At 34.8% G+C, this 25,894-nt stretch overlaps 2 protein-coding genes across 2 annotated transcripts; one reads left to right on the plus strand and one right to left on the minus strand.

The window, feature by feature from the left end:
• LOC121976885 (ATP-dependent Clp protease proteolytic subunit-like) lies at window positions 1-1,018 on the minus strand. The gene has a single exon (XM_042529282.1). The coding sequence runs from the start codon at window positions 936-938 to the stop codon at window positions 183-185; it is 756 nt and encodes a 251-aa protein (XP_042385216.1). The 5' UTR covers window positions 939-1,018; the 3' UTR covers window positions 1-182.
• Window positions 1,019-2,017: 999 nt separating this feature from the next.
• LOC121976886 (exosome complex exonuclease RRP44 homolog A-like) lies at window positions 2,018-25,265 on the plus strand. Its single transcript, XM_042529283.1, has 24 exons — window positions 2,018-2,178; window positions 2,254-2,394; window positions 2,472-2,629; window positions 2,958-3,013; window positions 8,659-8,781; window positions 8,862-8,992; window positions 9,083-9,323; window positions 9,393-9,546; window positions 11,859-12,099; window positions 12,220-12,376; window positions 12,443-12,511; window positions 13,871-13,996; window positions 14,145-14,197; window positions 14,976-15,082; window positions 15,606-15,660; window positions 15,777-15,876; window positions 15,945-16,056; window positions 16,829-16,949; window positions 17,051-17,110; window positions 17,192-17,297; window positions 18,157-18,252; window positions 23,280-23,361; window positions 23,443-23,508; window positions 24,857-25,265. The coding sequence occupies exons 1-24, from the start codon at window positions 2,125-2,127 to the stop codon at window positions 25,053-25,055; spliced, it is 2,808 nt and encodes a 935-aa protein (XP_042385217.1). The 5' UTR covers window positions 2,018-2,124; the 3' UTR covers window positions 25,056-25,265.
• Window positions 25,266-25,894: the final 629 nt, after the last annotated feature.

Raw genomic sequence — 25,894 nt, forward strand, 5'->3', positions numbered from 1 at the left:
TGTCTATGCAATCAGAATATGTGATTACGTACTCAAAACAAATACTTCTCTTACAAAGATATTAGTTAGTTCCAATATTTTTCCATGCTCAAAAATCAACAGGACAGGAATAAAAAAGATAAGAGTTACCAAGATAAGCTGGCGAGAACAAGAGAAAAGTGGCTGGCCATATGCTAGAAACTTCATTTCTGTTCCTTGCCCCCACTTCCATCATCATTACCATTCTTAGTTCCTTCGTTAGAGGCCTCTTGGTCCGGTACAGCATCAGTAACCAGTGCCAAAGGCCGGTGTGTAATTACCTCATCGACCAGCCCGAATTCCTTGGCTTCATCAGGGGACATGAACATGTCACGCTCCATGCAGTGCTCGATTCGCTCGATAGGCTGCCCCGTGTGGCGGACATAGATCTCATTGAGGCGCTCACGGACTTTGAGAATCTCCTTGGCATGGATGGCAATTTCAGTGGCCTGGCCGGAGGCCCCACCAGATGGCTGGTGGATCATGACACGGGAATAGGGGAGAGCGCGGCGTTCTCCAGGGGCACCAGCCGCAAGCAGTAGCGAGCCCATGGAGGCGGCCTGGCCGAGGCAGAGGGTGGAGACCGGGGAGCGGATGTATTGCATGGTGTCATAGATCGCAAGGCCGGCCGTGACAGCACCCCCAGGAGAATTGATGTAGAGGTGGATGGGCTTTGCGGGGTTTTCGGACTCGAGGAACAGAAGCTGCGCGACGACGACAGAGGCCGTGTCGTCGGAGATAGGGCCGTTGATGCAGACAATACGCTCCTTGAGGAGGCGGGAGAAGATGTCATAGGCGCGCTCGCCTCTGGAGGTGTGCTCGATCACCATGGGGATGAGGCCGTAGGAGCGGCAACCGGCCCCGGCGCGCCGTGCGGACGGAATAATGGACCCGGAAAGGGCGAGGCGGCGCCACAACATTGCGCAGTTCAGGTTAGGGTTTATGCCTATGGGAAGAAGGACCGAACTTCCAATTAACAAGAAAATATACAACTTTGCCCTTATATTGCTCAAGGAGTTAGGAGGTGACGAAATATAGGGCTTTTTTATTTCATAATTTTTTTAAACATTTTATTATAATAATTATATATATATATATATATTCTTTAATATTTTTCAAAAAGATTAAAATTTATAAATCTTAAAAATATCGCGTCAGATTTATACGATATCTTTAAAATCTATCAAACTCAAGTATTTATTATAAATAAACATGGTAAAGCAACTCTAATTTTTTTTAAAATTGGTATCATGTAACGATTAATTCTGGAGTTGTCAATTTGATTCTAAGAAATTTTTTTATTGGATACAAGTTAAAAAAACAAGATGCTTTTCTAATTTTTTACTCATATAGTTTGTATATTCTAATTTTTATATATTTTTATGTACATATATTTGGAAAATATTTATCGTTTATTTGCCATATACATATTTAATTCATATCATCATATTTTACGTATATAATAATATTGCTTATATTTATAGGATTTTGATATACCCGACGGACTCATCTTGTATACATCATCTATAGTCCCCACGGATGGGTCTAATGACTAGTGTTTGAGGTGTTGTCATAATGAGATCTGGAGTTCGAATCTCGGTAAAACCAAGATAAATACCTCCCTTATGTGCTAGTCATTATTCCAAAGATTAGTAGTCATCCGTGATTGGGGCACTGGGGACGAGCGTATTCATTTTTTTTTTTTTTGTCACAATTGTATACATCATCTATATATTTTTTTTCTTTATTATTTTTTTATAGCTGAAAGTTTAGAATATATAAATAATTTTCGCTCGAGCTTCGAAATAAAATTTTAAATTTGAATCTACATATTCAAACTAAAATTTAAAATGACTTAAATTTGAAATTCGATTCGAATTATTTGAATTTTAATTTAAATATATTTATAATTTTATTTAATTAATCGGGCCGACCAATTTTATCATTAGTTCGATTATTTTATCAAAATATTGATGATTTAGGCTAATTTCCGAATATTCATACGCTTGTTACCCTCCTGGAATTCGCTATAAATTTCCGTAACCTAAACCCAAATCCTGTCTCTTTGCTCGTCGTCGTCTTTACCCGGAACACAAAGCTTTAGAGATGTTGCAGAGCAAATCGTTTGCGAAGAAAACGAAGCAAGGCCGCGTGATCAAGGTTCCCTTTCCTTTCCCAAACCCTAGTCCTACTCCTCTTTCCCGTCCCCGTTTTTCTTAGGTTTCCGTTGCTCAGGTGGTGAGGGAACACTACTTGAGGGATGACATCTACTGCGGGGCCACGTTCTGCAAGGTCTGCGACACCTCCGCCGCGCGCCTCAGCGCCTCGGCGTCCGCTACCATCTTGATAGTTGACACTAATGTCGTTCTCAATCAGGTTTTTTTCGATATCCTCCTCTGCGTTGTACGTCCCGGCCGTGGCCTCACCTTGTTGATTTTGGAGCAATTTTGCAGATTGATTTACTGGAGAACCCGAAGATAGATGACGTGGTGGTGCTGTCGGTGGTGTTGGAGGAGGTGCGGCATAAAAACCTTTCTGTGTATAATAGGGTGAAGGCTCTCTGCACTAATCCTCTGAGGAAGTTCTTTGTGTTCTCTAACGAGCATCACAGGTAGTGTTTTTTTGCTTTATTTGTGTTATTTGTGTTCTCTAACTTTTCTGCATTCTTTTTTTTTCTCTTGCATAAGATAAAAAAAAAAATTAGCTGCCTTTTCAATTGTTTCTTTCCTCGGTTTCTATGCTTGGAAGTCGTTCGCTTTAAGCTAATCTGCATGTTTCACTCATTTGGGTTTCCACGCTTTGGCATCTCGCGCTTCTACTGTCTGAAAATTCCCCCCTATTGCATTGTGCTTATAAATCTTTGAAGTCACACGTGATTTTCTGTAGTTCCTCCTTTTCTACATCTTTAAACTCAATTTTTGATTTATGAAATGAGACAGGGACACTTATGTGAAAGACATGATTGGAGAAAGCCCAAATGATCGGAATGATAGAGGTATTGCATTCGCATGTTTATTTCTAGAATTATTTTTATGCTAGTTATATTTTTCAATGCAGAACAGAACTGTAATTGGTCTTCTTTGAACTACTTTATCCTTGTAGATGATCCCCACCTTACATCTTATATGAATGATTATTTTTGAGATTTTACTTCAATTGCTATCATATTTGAGAACTAAGTTGCATCCACTTGTACCTTCATATGACATTCTTGATTTTTACATATCATGTAACATGCTCAGCTTATTATATATTAAAACGTATTGATGTCGAGCAACATAAAATCTAGTGTTTTTGGCTTCTAGCACCGATGAGGTATGAAAGGGAACAAAGTAAAGTAAATGTCAAATAAATATGGAGAAAGGCAATTTCCTTTAGACAGAGAGGGAGTGAACTAGGGAATTTGTCATATCAAGTTGAGTGCAAGATTCTACATTAGTTTTTAACTAACTATCACATGATGGAAGGGATTTCAGAACTGAAAAGATTCATCTTCTTGCTTTTTTACCTTAGTGTGTTGTTTGGCTGCACTAGCCTATCATCTTTGAGATGCTCAATTTAGTTATTTTTGTAGCACAGGGCTTTAAGTTTTTTTTTTCATATTTTGGTAAAAAGAAAAGTAATGGTAGATAAACAAAAGTATAGTTTCAAGCCTAGATGAAAAGGTTGAGGGTTGCATCATTTTAGATGCCTAGACTCTTATGTGAATGGATTTAGCTAGTTCATTACTTGGAATTGCCACGTGGGCCTTCACCACTTAAGAATCATGATGTGCAAAGGGTATCTAGAAGGTTTTTCAAAAGCAATCTAGTATATTAGCACCCTGAGATGCCTTAAATATTTGAGGACTTCCACATTATGTCAATGAATGTGGGGCAAGAAGTTGGTTTGTGATTATAGGATTTGGTTAGCAACTTGGAATGCCAGAACACTTTAGGGTAAACAACTAGAAAAGGTAGATGTGATGATTAGGACAAAAAGCATAGTATTTAAAAATGAGTCGAGAAGAGGCTAGAGAAATAGGTGATACAATATTGAAGGTTTTAAAATTTGATTTATTAGAAAAGTTAAAAGAGAGCGAAAGGAGCAGGTATTATGTTAGATAAGGAGTATAAGAGAACCCTACTCCATTCTAACAAAAGAGCAAGAATGGAGTTCTTATATCCATCAATCCTCTAAACCATTGAAAAGGCTAGAATGGAGTGGTTTATTAGAAAGGTCTTCATTGATCTTCAACGATCCTTTAAACCTCTACTTTAATAGATTCAACCTTGTGAATTATAATATGTATTGGCTACATCATTTTAGATGCCTAAACTCTTATGCGAATGAATTTAGCTGGTTCATCACTTGGAATTGCCACGTGGGCCTTCACCACTTAGGAATCATGATATGCAAAGGGTGTCTAGAAGGTTTTCAAAAGCAATCTAGTATATTGGCACCCTGAGATGCCTTAAAATATTTGAGGACTTTCACATTATGTCAATGAATGTGGGGCAATAAGTAATATAACCATACTATCAGCTTATTTCCTCCCATTTTATCACCTCTCAGTGCTACAACTAATTAGCATATTCCTTCCAAATAATTCATCATTCTTATCCATAAAGTATGGAGGATGGTAGCATAGTGGTATCTGACTCTTTTTAGGTTAACGGACACTTAATAATCACACGATTTTAGAAATTGCATTTCATTTTGATGACTTATTCTTTATCTTATTAATCTATGTTGCTCTGACTCACCTTTCATTCCCTCTCATACCCATGTTGACATCGACACAAGTCCAATGGGTTGACCTCTTGACAACAGCTCGCATTGCTCATGGAAGGAAGGGCCTCGACTAGAAAATCTTTGGGCTTCACATCTAGATTATGTTGCACAGGGCGTCATAGGCGGCATCATGTAACGAAGCTTGTGTAGTGAGTAGCATCACTTGATGATGATGGTTTTGCATTAAGCGGAATAGGAAAAGGGGATCGCAATATCTGGTGTTTGGCGTCGGGTAATTAAGATTATAATATGTCTTTAAAAACTTATTATATAGCATATAATATAACTAATAACACAATATATTGTGGAGATTATATAACATATAACTCATATAATATACCTTTATGTTATATTTTATAACTAATAATTTAGTAACACTAATATAACTTAAATTAGGATATATAATTTATATATTTTATAACATATCCATGTAGTTGTGTCCTAACGTTACATTTTTTGATGAGTTTTTGTATCACTAGTTTGAAAAGGTTTTATATCTCACACTTGGATCTATAACTATATGAGATACTTATATCCAAATCCAAGTAACATAAGTTTTAATGATATTCAACAATATCTTTTTATTGCATAATAGATTTAGTATTTTTGAAAGTCTTACCTAATATGAACATGTGGGTTCATGAAAAAGTACAAATAAAAATATTAATATTTGCGAACAATTATTTGGATCTCCAATAGATTGAGTGAAAGCATCAAAGACTATTAATAAGACAAACATGTAGGACAAAAGTGGTGGATAGTTTAGAGTGGAAAGGATTGTGGGATAGAGGAAGAGCAAACACAATTGAGTTAAATAATAATTTAGTTACTTCAAATTTTCAATGATATATTGCCTTTCATAGAATTAAATAGAGAAGCCCTTAGGTAATGGTGCAACGGCAGGTATCTAAGGATCGAGTCCCAGTTTCGATGAATTAAAGGATGAATTTTTATTAATGGACGATTGATCTAAGAACGTTGGATTGACGAGCCAGCCGCTAGCTCGGAGTGCTTCTTGATTTGTCCTAGTGGCCGGTAGGAAACTTTCGTGAGCCGAGTCGGTCACCCTTAGGATTAGTCGTCGTAAGTAGAAATAAGATCGATTTAGTGATTTAATAGATTCTAACTATTAGATAACACCACTAATTATGAATATATATGAATAAGATCAACAATAAATAATAAATGCTACATAAACAATAAACATATATTATAATAAATAATGGAATCAAAATGTATTCTAATATTATTAAAAACATTTTTTTTTGTAAAATTGAATACACTTTTAATTAATTGATAATTTTTTTTAAAATTATTTTTTTCGCATTGTAAGGTTTAGTTGGGACTTAATCACATCAAACATTGAAATTAGGTTTATAGGACCTCTCTTAATCTATGGTACTCGGAATAGACTCTGAGAGAGATAGATAGATGAAAGGATTAGTCTAAGCCAATACATTTTTGTGAACAATAGATAGAACTATCAATTTTTTCCTATCTTGTGCATGCTTACTATAATTCAAGCATGGATCAACAAAAGTTTGCTAATTTTTAATATTCTGAATTGATGTAATTTTAGCCAAATCATGGTTTGAAATCTTATCTGGTGTCAAGCGATAAGATTGAAATGAATTATTGAGTCAACTTATTGAAACTCAATACTATGAGCTAATTTCAAGGTTTAAAATTTCGACCCGTGCCGAGGTTTCAGTCCTAGATCGGAACAATGCGGTTTCGGTATCGTATCGTCCGTGCCAATACGGTTTCGGTATTTTTTATTTATATATAGTAATTATTAGATAAATATATTTATTATGTATAATTTAAAAATAAGTTGTATATTAATTTTATAAAAGTTCTTCATTATTAAACAACTTTATATTGTTAAAAAAATAATTAAATATAGTTTTCTTTAAAGAAAATTGATCTATCAATAACTCGAATTAAAATTGATGCATAACCTTTAAAGTTCTCCAATATTCAAGTTAAATAATCATAATTATATAAATTAATATAAAATACTATTTTATATATAATTATATAATTAACTATTTATTTATTTAATAATTTAAATAATATATATTTAAAATAGTAAAAAAATAGAATATCAACTAACCATTAAAATAGTAAAATAATTAAAAAATAATTAAAAAATTTGATGTATTAGAATTTTTATAAAAAATTTTATTTTTTAAAAATAGTTTTTAGAATTTTAAAAAATAGAATTTTTTAGAATTTTTAAATAAAATTTAAAATATTAAAAATAATTTCAGAATATTATTTATTAAAATTTTAAATATATTTTTCATATTTTATTGGGATAATTTAATTAGGATTTATAAAAATCTCTTTAAAATATCACATCTAGGGAATTGTTTGATTTATCAAATTGTAATATTAGTTTTGTACAGTTACTGCTCGCCCTCACGCCGCCAGCGCACCCTCGCGACGTCGGTACGCCCCTGCGACGCCTCCGACGACGCCGGAGGCGTCCGGCGACGCCTCCGACAGCACCGGAAGCGTCCGGCGACGCCTCCGGCTGCCCCTTGCAATGCATCCGGCGGCGCCTGAGACGCTTTTGTCTTCGCCATCGCGTTGTGATGCATTGCGAATGTCATTGCCCGCGACGCTGAATGCCCTTGGACGCCGCCGACGGCGCCGGAGGAGTCCGGCAACGCCTCCTTGCTGCTCGAGATTCGCGCGTGATGTGCCGGCACAGAACGATATTTCAATCATTGGCTAATTTATTATGTATCATTGTGTCAAATTATGTTAATGAATATCGTTCCATATTGGCATTCTACAAATGGTTTAATTATTTCAATTTTAGCTTGTGTTTGTACAATATAATGTTAAAATCATATCATCCCAAATGAGCAATGAATTTTGAAGCTAGAAATATAGTTGTGTTTTTTTGCTTTTTCATCTCCTTCACTAAATTCTCCACTGACACTATACGTCATAATACCAACACAGTACCCAAACACTATTGTTTTAATCAAAGTCTAAAATTCTAGCACAGCTCAAGATTTTAAATTTGAGCCAAATTACAAGTTAGACATTTTACTCTCTATTTTTCAAATTTCAATTGTTTTCAATCCATTTCTTTTCTAGTAGAATCTATACCATTTTAAGCAGTGTTTTTGAATCTTGTGCAATCCGTATCAGTATGGACTGATCTTAACAGCTATGATTTGTGTAAAGCTTTAACAGCTATGGCTTGTCTTCAATCATACATTTTATTGATGATTCCATGCTTGAGCAATTTAATTGTTAATATTTTACCCTGCAATACTCTCTAATATCCCTAACTTGTTTAGTTTTTATGTTTTCAAGGTCATCTTCAGACCTTATTTTATGCCCTCATTGTGCAATAATTGAAGAACAAACTTTGTCTTTGAGTCATCATTCATCTTATTAGTCTATCTAAGAATATGGCACCTAACCATTTTCAATGGTTCTCAGATTTTTGCACCCCACATTCTGGTATACCATTCTTCTATTTGGACAACTTAGGGAAATGATGTAAAAATAAAATGTTCTTGTAGCAACTTATTATTTGTAAATGATCCCTACTATGCTTGTCTTAATGAGAGTGATTTATTCAATGAAATCCTAACTTAAGTTCATCATTCCAAATGCACTTGGCTTATATGCTCTCTTCTTTCTCTTTTTGTATAGGCATTTAAGTCATTTTTATTTTCATCACCTACATTGTCCAAGCTTTGATCTTATTTATTGCACTAATTAATCCTATGTCTTGAAGTTAGAAATTGATTTATAAACATGCACATTGTTTAGAGCAATTTTTGATGTAGTTTAATCTTGCTACTAATGCTATGATTACCTTATTTTTTTTCACTTTAGCAATTCGCGTTGCTGCTCGCTGGTATCAAATTCATTTAGGTGAAAGCACACAAATTTTACTAATTACCAATGATAGAGAAAATAAGAAAAGGGCCACTGAGGAGGGTATTTCTGCTGAAACAGGTAATCCTTCTTACAAGCTATCTGCAAGTAAATTATGTTAAGCCAAAGATTTGGATTCTCAGTCAGCTTTCTTGTTCCAGTTGAATCATATGTTAAATCTCTTGGGAAACCTGATCTACTTGACCTAGTTGTTCTTTCATCTTCTGTGGATGTTCCTATGGAAGATGTTGAAGATCTTAGGCCATCAAAGAAAAAAATTATCTACAGTGAGGTATTCTTCTTCAACAATTTTTCATAAATTCTACAATATTTCTTAGTTTCTTCCTTAATAACCGCTATATCCATTTACGTCTTCATGCAGCATAAACCCATGTCAGAAGTAACCTCTGGACTGCTACACGGAATTTACCATCAAGGAAAGCTTCGTGTGAACCGCTATAACCCTTTTGAGGCTTACGTTGGAAGTGAGAGTATTAGTGAGGAAATAGTCATTTGTGGACGAGCTAACATGAATAGGGCTTTTCATGGAGATATAGTTGCAGTCGAGCTATTGCCTCAGGATCAATGGCGTGATGGGAAGTCCTTGATCATTGATGATGATGGTATGTTTTTTCTTTATTTTTAAAAACACATATGCATTGGCTGATGAGTTATTATAATATTTCTTTTAGACGATGATGAGGAAGAAGTTCATTTGGTGCCTAATAGTGCCGATGACGTGCCAAGGTTTGAAAATCCAGTTCAGCCTACGAGCGGATCTTCACCTCCTGTATCAAGTCATCCACCAGGCCGAGTTGTTGGAATTATAAAGCGGAATTGGCACTCGTGAGTCTGAATCATATTTTTTTGTCTTTTTTCTTTCTTGAAAGATATACTAATAGTAACCTTTTGGGCAGAACTGGCTAATTATAACTTCTATTTTAAAGATTTATGTTTAGTTTTCCATCGGAAACCTTATGACTTCTGTTGAACATTGTATCTAGAAATAAAGGGAAGCAAATTGCTTAGCTTATAGTATCTATCTTTACTTTTAACTTATTGTGTCTAGATGAAAACAATCATTTATGGGAGTTGTATACACTAGAAGATTAATTGATGTGCATGTATACACACATCAAAGTAGTTTTGTTCCGGAAACAACTTTTGTCCATTCACATCTATTTCAGAAAAATCAAGATATCCTAAGACAAATGGTTACCATTTGCTTGTAGCAAATGGTTACCATGTACTTGTAGCAAATGGAGGCGGAGGCAGCCACTATCCTCGAAATGTGTTTTTTAGTGAGCAAAATCTTGGGATACAATTTAGATGTGGTGGTAAAGTCGATCTAACCTAGACACCTTGGTTTTAGCAATCAACATTGTGGGACACGATTTGGATGCAACGACAAAGGCACTCAGTGGAGGGGATTAACATCTTAGATGCGCAGGAGGTGATTGTTCGCAAAGAAGATACAGAGAAGAAGATGTGATCCACATGTAATTTCACAGTCCATGGATTTTTTTTGCCTTTTGCCACATTTAACTCAAAGGGCATAAGAGAGATAATGCATCAAGCTATTTGCAAGAAGCCAACATGATCCTTATAGTGGACTTTACTTTATTGACCACACTAATTAGTTTGTGGTAGTCGAGGCAAACTTCTTATTGCACGGTGGGAATTTTCCTCCCATGTGAATCATGCCTTTTAGTGAAGAATAGTTTTGTTTCCTGCAAAAGCAACCTTAGTTGCGTTGCTAGAAGAACTACTTTCAGTGCCATAATGGAGTTGGGTTCAATAGATAGACTATCGTGAGGGTGAAAAAAAGACTACTCACATTCATGCAGCAGAAGCAATATGTAAATTTTCTTTCTCCCTATCTCAATTTAATCTAAAAGATTCAGGGATGACTTGGTAGACATGTCATTAATTGTCATGTCTACGTTCTATTCTTGAACAATTCACTAAAGGACACTACATAGGAAGATGTGACGCTTCTTGTGCACAAGACACTTTAAAGGATTTTGAGTCGAGATCAGTTTGTGAGTTGGAAGGCTTATTTTCAGGGCTCTGCTAGGTTTTGAGGCTTGGCAAAGGAAGAGACTTTTGTGTGGTCAGAGGCTGTGATCTTGATCGAGATTGCACAATGGAAAGAGAGGAAGGACCAAACGAGATACTTACCTATGGCTTCGATACCATGTTATGGGCAAAATCAAGTAAGATACCCTAATCCTAAATGGGTGGCTTTGCTACCATGTTAAGGCCCAAGAAACCCAATCCATTCCTTGCTATTAGAGCTAGTCCCTTATACATCTATTGATGTTGTCCCTGAGGGGAAAGGGGGAATGTGAATGAGGGTAGAAAATGAGGAGGAGATTATTTAGCCCCTCATCTTCAAATGAGGATTCTCAAACCAAGAAATCTACCACCTTAGTGAATAAGAATTTTAGGTTGAATTGGGCTTCATGTTGGGCATTTAACGATACAATATCACTTTATATAAGAAGTTTTATGATGGGAGCCAAAAGATACGAATATATCTTTAGCTTATATTTGAGTATTTCTTACTAAAAATTAGCATCATATACCAGTGCGTTTCATAACAATAGTCACTGGTTAACCAGTCATGTTTAGTCTGGTTCCATAGCAGAGATTCTATGTTTAAATCTTTCGAGTGGAAGTAACACATTCCCAGTTATTCCATGCTTACTGCTTAGGCCAGTTCAGTTCAGTTCGGTACAGTTTGTCCATTCACACGAGGGTAGTGTCAATAATATGACATATATTGATATCCTTGGTATTAAGTCTAGTTTTGAGATAAATCGTTAACCAATCAAATTTTCTATGCACTATACTTATTCATTTTGTGATTGCCATGCTTCTTATTAAACTTTGATTTTGTAATTTTTAGACAAGTATAGGTTTCCCTATTTTTGTACCCTGTATGAATCTCACATTTTGATGATATACCAAAGTGAAGTGAAGGCAAATTTAGTTTGCGACATTCTCAATATAGTCTTACTTGTCTTTAACATTTTAGTAAATACAAAACTGGGTATCACTGCCCTTTTTCTAGAGATAGCTTTTTTGCCATAGAAAGAACAATTTTGTTTGCTTGCACTTTATGTTGACATTGCCTCTTGATTATTATTGTGCAGATATTGCGGGTCTCTAGATCCAATGCCCATGCCTGCGGGCAATGCTGGTGTGGCCCATGCTTTATTTGCCTCCAAGGACCGGAGAATACCTAAAATTCGAATTCAAACTCGGCAACTTGGAAATCTTCTAGATAAAAGAATTATTGTTGCTGTAGATTCATGGGATTGTTTGTCTCGCTATCCATCAGGGCATTATGTACGTACCATTGGGCAGATTGGGGATAGAGACACTGAAAGTGAGGCAAGTAATCGTATAGTAGGATGCTTTTCTATCTATTTAAAATTTCTGCCAATGGGTGATTCTTAAAATGCAAGAATACATACAATGCACTTGGATAATTATATCTATATTCCTAAATAGGTCTTGTTGATTGAGAATGACATTAATTCAAGGCCTTTTTCATCACAAGTTCTTGCTTGTTTGCCTCCTTTACCATGGTCTCTGTCATTAGAAGATTTGGCTAATTCCAATCGAGAGGACTTGCGGCATTTGAGAGTTTTTAGTGTTGACCCTCCTGGTATGTTGTCATCATCAATCTTGGTCTGCTTCTATATTGGTGGTCACATTTCTTTGTTTGTCTCAGGTTGCAGGGATATTGATGATGCATTACATTGCAAACCACTTGGGAATGGAAACTTTGAAGTGGGAGTTCGTATCCTTTATCTGGTTATAAATAATGTGAAATTTGCTTGTGTGAAAAATAACTTGCCTTGATTTGACTATTACTGTCTTTTTCAGCATCTTTGCTGCTTCAATTTTTATTGAGATACTTAATGTTTCTTTAAGTTGCTTGGTTTGTCTGACTGACTGCTTGAGTAAATTGGATCCATTAAAAAAATAAAGTACGTATACCCAAATCATTGTGCATGACCTAAGATTCAAGTTTGAATTTATTCATTTGGAATCTGCCTGTATTTAACCAAGTTTGGGATGGATTTATGTAACTGTCATTGAAATGATCTTCTGTACGTTTCAGTACATGATGTAAATTCTTGACCTGTCATTGAAAAGCCTGGTTTTTTAGTATAGGGGATCTATTACCCATTACAAAGCATGTTTTATGGGTTGGTTTTTTTCGATGTTGCAGTTCCTATCTATTGATATTGGCATACATATGTAATTATGTCTCAAAATGACCAGGCTGATTGGTATTTGAATATTTTCTGGTTTCTATCTTGATATCCAAATAAGTACAAGGAAATTAGCAGGTTATTGATATAACGAATTCGTTTCTTGCAGTTCCTTGCAGTTTTATTAATATAATGAATTCGTTTCTCTGTTCTAACTGCCTAATATGATATTGAGGTGTGGTCTTTTGAAAGCAAGGCCACTGTTGTATGTATCTAGGGAAATTTCTCTGTGACTTTCCTCTAATGAAAGCTAAACTGTCACAAGAGAGTATAGTTTCCCACCATTTTGATGATTTGTGGCATCTAATTTTGTGATTCAATGACCGAATCCTAGTCCGAAAGAGTTGTTATCTCTTTGCAGTTGTTTCTTTGCTGACCCTTATTTATAATTGAGTTAGGTCACCCAGATTCCTTGAATTTCCCTACTTGAACACAAAGCTGAAACCATTGTAATTGATTTGCCTACCTACTCTGGTTAGAGCTGCTATCATATAGTACCATTGCTCGTGTAGAAAACTGAAGCTAACTTTTCAGCAAAACATGCTAACTAGTGATCGCAGCTATCAGATAAACTGAGTTCTATGGTGTAAAACAATATACTTTAAGTAAATACTCATTCTTTTTTTATGCTTTATTCTCATTCATTATTCATACTTCATATGAACAGCTACAAAATCTCAGGAGAAGTCTTCTTTGATGAAATTGCCTTGAGTTTGTGTTTCTTAAGAAAGTTCGTAAGCAGTTAGAGTGATGAAACAGTGAGTTTGATTAGATAAAGCAGGGTGTGAGTTATTTAGAATTCATAAATTTTAGGAAGTGTATGCATCTGTTGTTTGCGTGGCTTGATATTGCACTGTGATCCTTTATCATAACATTACCAGATATTGCTGATGTCACAAATTTTGTTCTTCCTGGCACTCCCCTCGATGAAGAGGCTTCCCAGAGGGGCACATCAGTTTATCTTGTTGAGAGGCGGATTGATATGCTTCCCAAATCTTTGACGGAAGGTTTCTTCTTCCCCTTTTTCGGTTTATCGTCTATTGATATTTACAACTAGCACATATTTCTGGTGTAATTAGGAATGAGTTGGCTTGAACTGATCTCTAAAGTAGGAAAACTAATTGAATTCTCACCCTTGTGTGTTGTTTCATGTAGATATTTGTTCTCTATGTTCTGATGTGGAGCGGCTTTCTTTCTCTGTCATATGGGTAACTTTATTTTCATTTTACCATTTACTTTTTACTGCTTCTTTTAGATGACTCTAGGAGGATTGGATTATTGGATATCCCTGAAATTCCGAATGCTAAGATTACTAAATTCCATTTTTGTGCTGAGAAGGAACCACTAAGAGAGCATTATGTGTCTTGATTTTGCTGTTTATAAATCTCCATCTCAATTTTTTTTTTCATGTATTGAATATTGTAAGAACAATGGCAATACCAACTAGGAGATGTACTTCCACTATTTGTGCATATGTAAATTAAGATATAGGATATTCAAAAGTTTCTTTGATTTTATTGAATATTGATATGGCTGAAGGAAACATATAGATACTTTTTTTAGTTGATGACGTGATATGCACTGCTGGTATTTGGTACTTAAGGTTCTTAACAAAGTCAAGGTTGGACCAAATTTCAAATGCCAGATAGTTTAATTTTGTCTCCTTAGTAGGTATTATGAAATGATATGCTGATGTCTATAATGCCAATGGGTCCTCTTCAGTTTTTGATTTTGGAGCACTATTGGGTAATACATCTTAACTGTTTGTTATGATCAATATTGGATCATTGTTCAAAAACTTAGCTTTACTATTATTTTTCTTTAAATTTGTTTTGTGTACTTGAATATTTAATTCTTTATGATATTGAGTAACCTATGCTACAGGATCTTTAATACCTCTTTTTATGGTAATGAGTTGTGTACTCCATTCATGTTGATTGAGTTGCTTTCTACTTCAATTTATAGTTCCTTTTCCTTCCATGGCAGGAACTAACACCTGATGCAAATATAGTATCGACTAGATACACAAAAAGTGCTATCAAGTCATGTGCTGCATTGTCGTATGTTGAAGCCCAAGCGAGGATGGATGATAGGTTCTGTTTTTTTTTTTAAATATATTTATCATTAACCATCAGTATAATTTAATATACTTGGATCTTCTACGTTTACTTCTGAGCTACTTAGCATTGTTCAGAATGGGTTCAGTAATGATATTTTGTGATGTAGTCATCCTGATACTTCTGAAGTTTGGCACTTCCATAACTTTCCACTTTAAAGGGAATTGATATAGTTATCTTTAGCTGATAAATGAAGACTTCTACTGTTAAGGAAGCTGCTAATCATTTCCTTTATTTACTATTTTGCATTTTAATAGCAATAGAAATGGCGTTCTTAACTTGAAGCACCTAAAATAATAAACATAGATGATTAAATAAATTGTAAGACCACTGGGTTAATTAGTTTTTATTGCCTGTGATAGCATATTGAATTTGCTCTCTAATAACCTTCAATATCTCTTTTCAAATTTATTGGAACGATTTTACCTTGTTTGATTGATGTCTTCCTTTACTTGCCAAGCATCTTGTGTAACTACTAAGAATAGAATGCTTCTTGCAGCCGGTTGATGGATCCGCTAACCACTGATCTGCGAAATTTAAATTCATTAGCAAAGGTTAGCTTGTCTGGTTTAATTATTTACTACTTAGCCATTAGGTGGCTATTGTTGTATAAATATTATTCTGAAGACTGATTTGATGATTTGAACATAAATGTTTTCTGCCTAGATAGATAATGAGACTTCGACGAATTAAGAGAGGAGCTCTTACACTTGCTTCACCTGAAGTCAAATTTCAAATTGACACTGAAACTCACGATCCGCTAGACATAGGTATATGTGGAATTGTTTCTTTTCTTTCATTTCATAGTGCACTTATTTTTGCGTTTTTTTTGTTGTAGGTATGTACCAAATTCGTGAGGCTAATCAGATGATTGAGGAGTTTATGTTGGCTGCAAATATTTCAGTTGCAGAAAAGATCTTGAAACATTTTTCTTTATGCTCTTTATTAAGGTATCCATGATTTATCATATCTAGTTGCTCTTGAATTTATATGTTATTTTTTTTGGAAGTTTTTGCTCACAATTCTGTAATTTATCTGTATGCATATTTTTTTTTTAATAAATAAAATCTTGTGATTCAATTGTGAGGATAGATGCTTTGTCGCATTTTTTCTTATGTATCTTTTTTTTTCCTTCAGTTCTCTTAGGTAGGATTTGTTCATTAGAATCAAGTAGGTGGTAATAGGAACAAGTAGAAAATGGAATAGCTAGCTAGGGCACATTCAGTACTTTATTGATTTATCAATCTAAACACAATAATGGACTAGTTTTTTTTTTTTTTTTTTTTTTTTTTTATAACTTAGAGCGCTCATGGTAATCCTCCAGTCATTTTTAGGGATTTCAGCAACATAGTTGCTTTCTAATAATTGAGAACATTTTTTCTGGTTATGTTTGGTTATCCAGAGTATTTTTGAGCTACTCAGAAATATATGGATTGCTTTTCCGCTTTTTGGGATTAGAGGGTTTTGGGGATTTTAAATGATTTGTCTCTTTTTTAATATGAATGTATTGGTGTTTTTGTCATGCATTGTAATCTATTATATTGTGAACCTAAAATTGTCTTGTGACTTGATTTTGTTAGTTGTATAGATATATATATCACGGTTAAAGTAACTTGCTGAGGCAAGCCTATAGATACTCATTCGATGCCTAATTCTTTTTGTTTTTTCTCTTGAAACATTATTCGATAATAGTTGATGTAACCTAATTGGCTATATGTACAGGCGTCATCCTAGCCCCACAAAGGAGATGCTTGAACCATTATTGCGAACCGCTGCCGCTGTTGGTCTGGATTTGGATGTTTCATCTTCAAAAGCATTAGCTGATTCCCTTGATCGGGCAGTTGTAAGAACACATCAATTAATCGTGACATTGTGAATTGTGCACTTCTCTGTGTAAGTATTTATGCCATATGTGTGCAATTTTCTCATCAAGAGCTTCTGCAGGGTGACGATCCGTATTTCAATAAGCTAATCAGAATTTTGGCAACCCGATGCATGACACAGGTACTTTGAAAGGCCAAAATTTGTACTAGTTTACGTACAGGTGCAAATGTTGTAACATGAACTTAATCTGTCAAATTTTAGGCCATTTACTTTTCTAGTGGAGATTTGAGCCCATCTGAGTTTTCTCATTATGGTCTAGCAGCACCTATTTATACCCATTTCACTTCACCAATCCGCAGATATGCAGGTCAGTTTCTTGCTTCTTAATTAATCATGTTTACATAAAAAAAATGAAATTCCAGTTAACATGGTAATTAGTTCTTTGGTTCTACACTCAATCTTCATTTCAACTTTGTGGTTGTTCTCACTATTTATAATTTATCTAGGTCCCTTCAATTGATGCCAATATATATTGAGGATTTTTAATTTATTTGCTAGTCATGTATGTATCCTGTTTATATTCCCTCTTCCCTAACAATGCAACAACCATCAAAATCGAATCATATATAGATTGTGCAGTCCCCAGATACAGTTGTCTTCAGTTAGGACCAGGTAGACTATGAAACATAGTCTGCATCCAACCAAATCAAATGGAAAATCTCAGATATTTCCTTGTTCCCTTACAAATAGTCCATCATGTAGATGATTAATTTTTATGATTGTGAAAATTTCATAAATTTTGTGATGGCTATTGTTTTATTCTTTCAATTTGTTCTCTTTCCTAAAGCACATTGACCTCTTCATCCATCTACTAGTCTTGCACGATGCTCTTACCATTCCACATTTTTTAGTTTTTCATTCTTTTGGACTTGGAGCTTTCTAATGACTCAAGATCAAGTAGCCTTGGAAAACCTACAACACTTGCATTTTTATATAGCAAGTGTTTATCAATTTTTATAATGAGATTCATATGAAATCCTTCTGCTAGCTAAAGAAAAGCTACGAACGCTCTTAATTATTTTCTTTGTTGTTAATAAATTTATCTTTTTTACACTATTTATCAACTATTATGTCAGTTCTTCCCTTGTTTCTGCTTATCTGAGTCCTTGTGGTAAATGAAAGGTTGTTAAAATAGTAGTTTAAGATGGGATTGCTCTTCTCTGCAGATGTTATTGTGCATCGGTTGTTGGCTGCTGCACTAGGAATTTCCAGGCTTCCTCCAATTTTTATGGATGGCCCACAGCTTACATCCATTGCTGACAGTAAGACTTAATTTCTATTCGTTATGTATTTTGACTAATGATTTATCAAACTTATTTAAATGTCATATATGATTCCTTATAGTTAGGAAGAAGGATAGAAAGATTTATAAATATCGCAAGGTCAAGTGGTGGAAGTTAAAAGATGAGAAATAAAATATATTTTAGGAAAAGGTAGAAGTACAAGTATTAGATGAAATATACAGTAATTCTAATACGACATGGGATAAGATGATATCAAAATTGAAAATAATAGCTAAGAGTATACTTGGTGAGTCAAAGGGACATGCATCAATAAGGAATCTTGGTGGTGGAATGAGAAAGTACAAGAGAAAGTGAAGGAAAAATAGAATTATATATTTGTAAGAATGAGAAAAACTTAAACAAAATATACAATAGCCCAGAAAGAATCTAAGAGAGTAGTGAATAAAGCAAAGAATGAAACTTTTGAACGATTATATCAAAAATTGGATATAAAAGAAGGGGAAAGAAACCTTTATAGAATAGCTCAAGTGAGAGAAAGGAAGACAAGAAGTCTTATTCAAATAAAATGTATTAAAGATAAATGTAATAAGGTATTAGTAAACGATGGAGAAATAAAAAAGCGGTGGAAGAGGTATTCTCATCAACTTTTTAATGAATGTTTAGGTGATCAACTTCAAAAGTAGAACAAGCTTTAAATGGGATGCACAATGAAAAGTCATTGGACCAGATGATATGCCGATAGAGGTATAGAAGTGCTTAGGGAAATAAGGTATTGAATAACTTACAAAATTATGTAACATGATATTAAAAACGGAAAAAATGTCTGATCAATGAATGATAAGTACTCTAGTTTCCTTATATAAGAATAAGAGAGACGTACAAAATTGTGCAAACTATAAGAGTATTAAATTAATGGGTCATACTATGAAGTTTGGAAAAAGGTAATAGAAAAAAGATTAAGGAGATCACGATGACTGAAAATCAATTTGGGTTTATGCCTGGATGGTCGATAATAGTAGCTATACATCTTTTTAGATAATTAATTGAAAAATATTGGGAGAGAAAATAAGATCTACACATGGTATTCCTTGATTTAGAAAAATCTTATGATAGAATTCTAAGAGAAATTATATGGAGAATTCTAGAAAAGAGAGGTGTTAGTGTAACATATATTAAACTAGTTAAGGGTATGTACGAGGATGTAACGACTAGAGTAATGACATCAGGTAGAGTAGCTGAAGGATTTTTAATAAAAATGGTTACATCAAAGATTAGCTCTAAGTTCCTATCTTTTTATTCTAATTATGGATGAACTCACTGTATACGTTCAAGACACAGTACCATGGTGCATGTTGTTTGCAAATGATATTATTTTGGTAGATGAAACATGTGAAGGAGTAAATGCTAAACTAGAATCTGGGCGGGAAAGGCTAGAAGGAAAATGTTTTAGGCTTTTAGAATAAAGATAGAATATATGAAATTTAAGTTTAGCAATATTAGACATAATGAGACAATTGTTAAGATAGAAGATGATGAGTTGCCTGGAACCGAGAGCTTTAGATATTTAGGATTATTTTTGCAAAATGGAGGGTAAGAGAGATGTCTTACATAGAATACAAGCAGGATAGTTGAAATAGAGGAGAGCGTTGGATATTTTATGTAAACGTAAAGTACCTCTAAAACTTAAAGAAAAATTTTACAGAATCGCAGTTAGATCTGCTATGTTATATGAAGCTGAATGTTGGGCTATGACTCGAGCACATGAGCATAAGATGAGAGTTGTAGAGATGATGATATTAAGGTGGATTTGTGGACTAATGGACAAAATAAAAAATGAGAGCATTAGAAAGAATGTCGGAGTTGCATCTATTGAGAGAAAATAGACACGTTTAAGATAGTACGGACATGTACTTAGATGATCAATAAATGCTCCAGTTTGGCAATGTGAAACTATGACAAACACGTATATTAAACAAGGAAGAGGTAGACTAAAAAAGACTTGGTTAGCAACAATAAAATAAGATAAAATTTATTTTAATATAGATAATGATATAATAGGAGATAGAACTCAATGACGTAAAATGCTCCATATAGTCGACCCCATCTAGTGGGATAAGGTTTGGTTGTTATTGTTGTTGTAGTATTTAAATTTCATATACCCTTTTTTAAAAAAATTATGAAGTTCACCAAATTGCCTAATTTTGCATCTCATTCCAAGTGAGGCACAATGTCTGCACGACCTTTGCTTGACTTTACAAAGCTTACAAGCATTGTCGAAGACAAGACTCAGATAGCCCTGCAGCCATAAATCCATGGTTGGCCATTGACTCAGATAGCATCAACTGTCTTTTCTACCAACTTTTGTGGTCGACTTTGCTCAATTAACTAATGAAAATCTTACATATGTAAGTTTGACATATGTGATGCCTATCATGCACCTGTTTTGCAACCACTGCTATTGAAATTCAATGTGTTTCAATTCATTCACTTGATTTGTCATATTAGAGACATGAAGCTCAGTAGAGAGTCACTAAGATTTGAAATTAAACTTGGATAGGTGTGCCTTTTGATTCTTGTTCTTTACATATAATGCTATAAGTAAGAGCTTCAAAGTGTAAAAGATTTAAACAATCAAACAAGATCAAATTGAGAGTTTGATAGCATCTAAACAAATTAAGCTCAAGCCAGGCTTAAACCAAACTCAAATTTATACAAAAGAAACCAAGCTTAAATAACCAGCACACATGTAGTTGCACAAACACATGCTCCTGTGCATACAATTGCACATGCTCGTGCATGCACACATGCATGTGCGTATATGCAATGTGCACACAAAAAAGTCTCTACGATAATCCTAGTCACAACACCCAAAAGAAAGAGAAAAAAAAACTTACAATCCATATGATATTCAATACTCGAGCACAACTAAACGTGTTTAGAGATTAAATGTCATCTTGATCATAATAAATTAATAAGAAAGGAAAAGACCAATATCAGTACAAAAGAATCTGATTGTAAATACCAAGTATTACAAGGTTTGAAGTGTAATTTTATATTGATGGATGATAAATGTTGGTGCTATAAATATTAATTGTCAATAACTTAACTTATTAATACAAAATTTTAATTAATTTAAAATCCTTATTCCTCCTCCGCTGAGCGCACCTGACCCGGCAAATCCTCCAGCCAATTTCTCTTATTTGGAACATAAACTTTGCAACTCATGGTAATTTCCCACATTGAAATTCCCCAGCTTGAGTGCCTCCCCCTTCTTGTGCTTGCTTCTCTTCTCTGATACGAACTCACACCATAGGTTTCAAAGGCCAACCCTATCCATGCATGCTGATGGAGGCAAATTAACATCTTCTTTTCCTTATGGTTCTTCTTTCTCTTGTTTAACAAATTGTTGATATTCCTTATTATTCACATGACGACTTCCTTTTTTTGTGAGACCTCAATAATTTCTGATTTTATTTTTGTACGATCCTCAAGAACTTATCTAATATGAGCGAAGATTGGATGAACTCTTGCTGATCCCGGTCCCAAGTTGGTTGATTTGTGTTGGTATACACCAATAATTTCAATTTTGATCATGATAACTAACGTTGCATGCACATAGCCTTCATTATATGTTTTAGTTTCATAATATCTTTGAGCCAATTTAAGGGGAGTGTCATGTTGAAGGGCTTATGTAATTAGTAAAAATATTACATATCTATGTGTCATTCTACACTGATGAATAATAAATATAAGAAATCTTGGATTGGACTCCCTAACTTTTTCCTCATTACTCAACGGTGAGGTCCTTGTTATGAGATATTAACTGAGGTCATATAACTTTCAATGATTGCAACTTGGTTCTGTCTAGACTTCTTGGTTGTTGTAATGAAATTTTTGGAATGAGGTGAGCCCTTCGACTTGTGGCAAATCTCCTAAATGTTGATGTGAATTTCTTAGGTGATTGGATAGTGAGTAGTACTGAGTTGATGGGTGGTGCATTTGTGAGAAAAATATAGGAAGCCTTTTGCAGATTTTAGTAAGTCCTTGTGTGAGCATTGTCTGAGGTCATATAACTTTTAATTAGATTAAATAAAATTGTTGTTCTACCAATCTTAGCAGGCTAGATCACCTGATTCAGGCCTCTCTTCAATCTCGCTAGTAACCAAGCAAGACCTTACCTGTAAGATGATGTGCCTCAAAGATAAATTTCAACAATATTTGCTGTGCCATATATTGGCAAGTGTAACAGTGTAATAGAGGTACTTCTAGTGTTCTAGGCATGGTTTAAAATCTTATACCGTGCCGAGCGAAACGGTCAAAATGTATCATTTGGATAAATCACCAAAACTCGATCTCACTTGGCACCAAAGTTCAAGATCTTGAACCGTCTTGTAGTTTTAGTCTTTGACCAGAGGATACTATTTTCAGTGTTGTGCTGATGGTCCAATGCGCCGGTGACAAATTAGAGGTTGAAGGAAGAAGGAGACCGAATAAAGGAAGGAATATTGTCATTGTTGAGTGGTATCAAGTGTCGGTAATTTACAGAAAGATATATTTTGACCGTTTCGCTCATCATGGTACAAGATTTAAAGTCATGCTTGGTACAAATAATGTCTCTTTCTATGCTTCATCTCTTTCTTTTTTCAACTCAAATCAATTTTTGGCACCATGCATCGAAACATCAGTACGTTACCGAAACAATATCATTCCAGTCAAAAACTAAAACTTTTGCATGACTTGAGATTTTGAAACTTAGTTCTAGGTATTTTCAAACCTAGGATGTGTAAGATCACAAGTACATGTTCTATTTATCTGTTTCGTTTTCTGTTTTTTGTTGCTCAGCTAGCGGTTCTCTCTAGTTTGCTTCTTTCTATAGTGGATAGCTTGTTTATTTTGTTCTCAAGAGATACATTTTCTTGATTGCATGTCTTAACAGGTGCTCATTCCTTATCTCAATTTTGAATGCCGTCTGTAGTTTTCTAAGATTATGTCACCTTGTGCACAAACCTTTTATTATTTTTGACTTATAATTTTATATCTTACAGATTTGAATTATCGACATCGAAATGCTCAGATGGCCAGCCGAGCCTCAGTTGAACTTCACACAGTTATATTCTTCAGGAATCGGTAAAGTTTTATGTCAGAATCTTTATAGCATTTTTTTTAAAATTTTTTTACATTTTCTAGTTTACACCATTTATTTTACAGGCCAACGGACACTGAGGCTAGGATATTGAAGATCAAATCAAATGGATTTATAGTTTTTGTTCCCAAGTATGTTCCATTAATATTTTCGCTATTATTATCCTTTCATCTTGTTGATATCAAGTGCCATTATTTATCTTGACCAAAAGACACACCAATACATATGCTATATGTTATAATATTTCTAGTATTATTATCCTTGCATCTTTTGATATCAAGTGTCATTATATATTTAACTAAAAAAAGTACCATACATATGCCTCATGTACAGGACAATAATTTATGCATTTGTTCTTGTATAGGCCATTAGACATTTATATTTGCCTGTAAGGTTCATTTCTTCAAAAAAGAACATATTTATGTAAAATATTTTATGAGATGTTTTCCCTCGTTTGGCTCTGTACAATTAAAATATTTCCCTTCCATTCCTTGCTTGTCTGCTTGCACCACCAGCAATGGCTTGTCCGTGAACTTGCTGCCTGCTGATCCTCACCTACTGCAATCATTTGTAATGACATGAATTGCTCATGCCCCCCATATGATGTCAATCCCTAACCACCTAGGTGTCAATCCCTAACCACCTAGGTATTGTGCTCAAGCTCGAGCTCCTGTGCATGCCACTTCACAATGTTACTACTGAAGCCAAGAGGAGGTAGACAGGGGTGGATTGGCTAGAGGGGGTGCTCATTTGAGTTGAGAGTGGCTAGGGTTAGCTAAGGGGTCAACATTGATGGAGGTTGAGGCATGGAGATTGACTCATTAAGGGATGAAGTAGCCAATGAGAATGAAAAGAGGTGACGACAGTTAAAGGTTGGTGCAGGTTGACTCGTGAGTCCAAAGAGGTTGCAGCTATAGGGGTGGAGGGGATGGGTTCGTGATAGATTGGGGCGGTTTGCATAGAAAGAGGAGTGGACAGGTGGGTAGGATGGTGTTACTCTGGAAAGCCCCCATTTTTCGTTTAGCAACATGATATGTTCAGTTGATTGCAATTTCACATTGTGCCAAAGACTGCAATATGAGGAAAGGTATTCTAGGAAACCATAATATTTGAAACAAATGACCATTGGTATAAAGTGCCCTATTTTAACTTAAAAGCTAATATTGTTTAATTATATTGATATTTTTTCCTATTTATATATTTTGATTGAACATTGCATGACTGCATATGCCTTCACATCCACAATACTTCAAATATGTGGGCTTATGACCCCTATGCAACGGCCATGTTTTTCAATAGCCAGGAGTGGATGGATAATGCATATGGTTAGCATACTGCATGTGCACGTTGAAATGGAATTGATTTATGTGTTCATTTTTCCTCTCAATCATGGTAGTATTGATTACTGCTTCCATGACATTGGAATGCAACAAATATTTGTCAAAATGCTGATTGCAAATTTTTTGCAATGCTTTCCAGGTTTGGAATAGAAGGACCGGTCTACTTGGTGGCCAAGGATAAAGGAAGTAGTGATTGGGTGGTGGATGAGGCACATCAAAAAGTGACCAAGGCTGGGACAAAAATAACTTATGGCATCCTGCAGACGGTGAGAATTCACATGGAGGTAGTCGAGCCACAACCCAACCGTCCGAAACTTCAACTCACCCTAATTATTTAGTCACTATTCGTTGTTCTGTCTTCATCTCTGTATGTATGATAGAAACGTAGGTGTCATTGTACCTTAGGTCTGTCAAACAATAAGAAAATATGTATCAGCTGTTTTTTTTCTTAATCATTGTGTCTATTTATTTTTTCTAGTTTTAGAGCTTGTTGGTTTACGATGTCAAGTTAGTTTTGATAATTTATGGTAAATTGTAAAAGTGTGATAGGATTTGCTGCTTTAAATGGCTATATTGTTGGCGACACTATGCGGAAAGCAGTGGCGTAGCTAGGATTTTCACTCAGGAGGGGCAAAGCGACGAAATCGACGAACAATGACGATGATGCTGGCAGCAAACAACAATGTCGACTAAGTGAAAGAAATCAATTAAGTAAATTCCACCTCAATTAAAAGATGTTTTTTTTATGAAGCATCGGCGAAGCGACGACGTTAGGTGATTGAAGACAACGACCATGCAACAAATGACAGTGGCGATGGTAGCAATCGATGTCCGACGATAATGACTTGGGCTATAACGGCGGCGACATGTTGCGAAAGATTTTGTGGATAAAATTAGAGTTAGAAAAAAGAATATGAAAGAATTATAGGAAGAAAAAAAATGAAAAGAGGAAAATAAAAATTCGGGATCAGAGGAAGAAGAAGAAAAATGGATAAAGAAAAAAATTGACTTGAGAAAAAAGGAAAATTGGTTAGGTTGAAAGGGTTTTAATTGAAATTGTTTGCTAAAAAGATGAGAGTTTCAAAATTTATGACTATACATTTTTTTTATTTTTTCCCCACCGTATTTTATATAGTTACGCCCCTGGCGGAAAGGATGTTTAATTACATAGGTATTC

Source organism: Zingiber officinale, chromosome 4B (genome assembly GCF_018446385.1).
Source record: "Zingiber officinale cultivar Zhangliang chromosome 4B, Zo_v1.1, whole genome shotgun sequence".
In the NCBI taxonomy this organism is placed as follows: domain Eukaryota; kingdom Viridiplantae; phylum Streptophyta; class Magnoliopsida; order Zingiberales; family Zingiberaceae; genus Zingiber; species Zingiber officinale.

Excerpts from the sequence above, each read along its gene's own strand:
- LOC121976886 (XM_042529283.1), top strand. The coding sequence starts at position 2,125 with ATGTTGCAGAGCAAATCGTTTGCGAAGAAAACGAAGCAAGGCCGCGTG. Across the intron at positions 2,630-2,957 it reads TTCTCTAACGAGCATCACAG|GGACACTTATGTGAAAGACA; the intron begins GTAGTGTTTTTT and ends GAAATGAGACAG. Across the intron at positions 13,997-14,144 it reads TCCCAAATCTTTGACGGAAG|ATATTTGTTCTCTATGTTCT; the intron begins GTTTCTTCTTCC and ends TGTTTCATGTAG.
- LOC121976885 (XM_042529282.1), bottom strand. The coding sequence starts at position 938 with ATGTTGTGGCGCCGCCTCGCCCTTTCCGGGTCCATTATTCCGTCCGCA.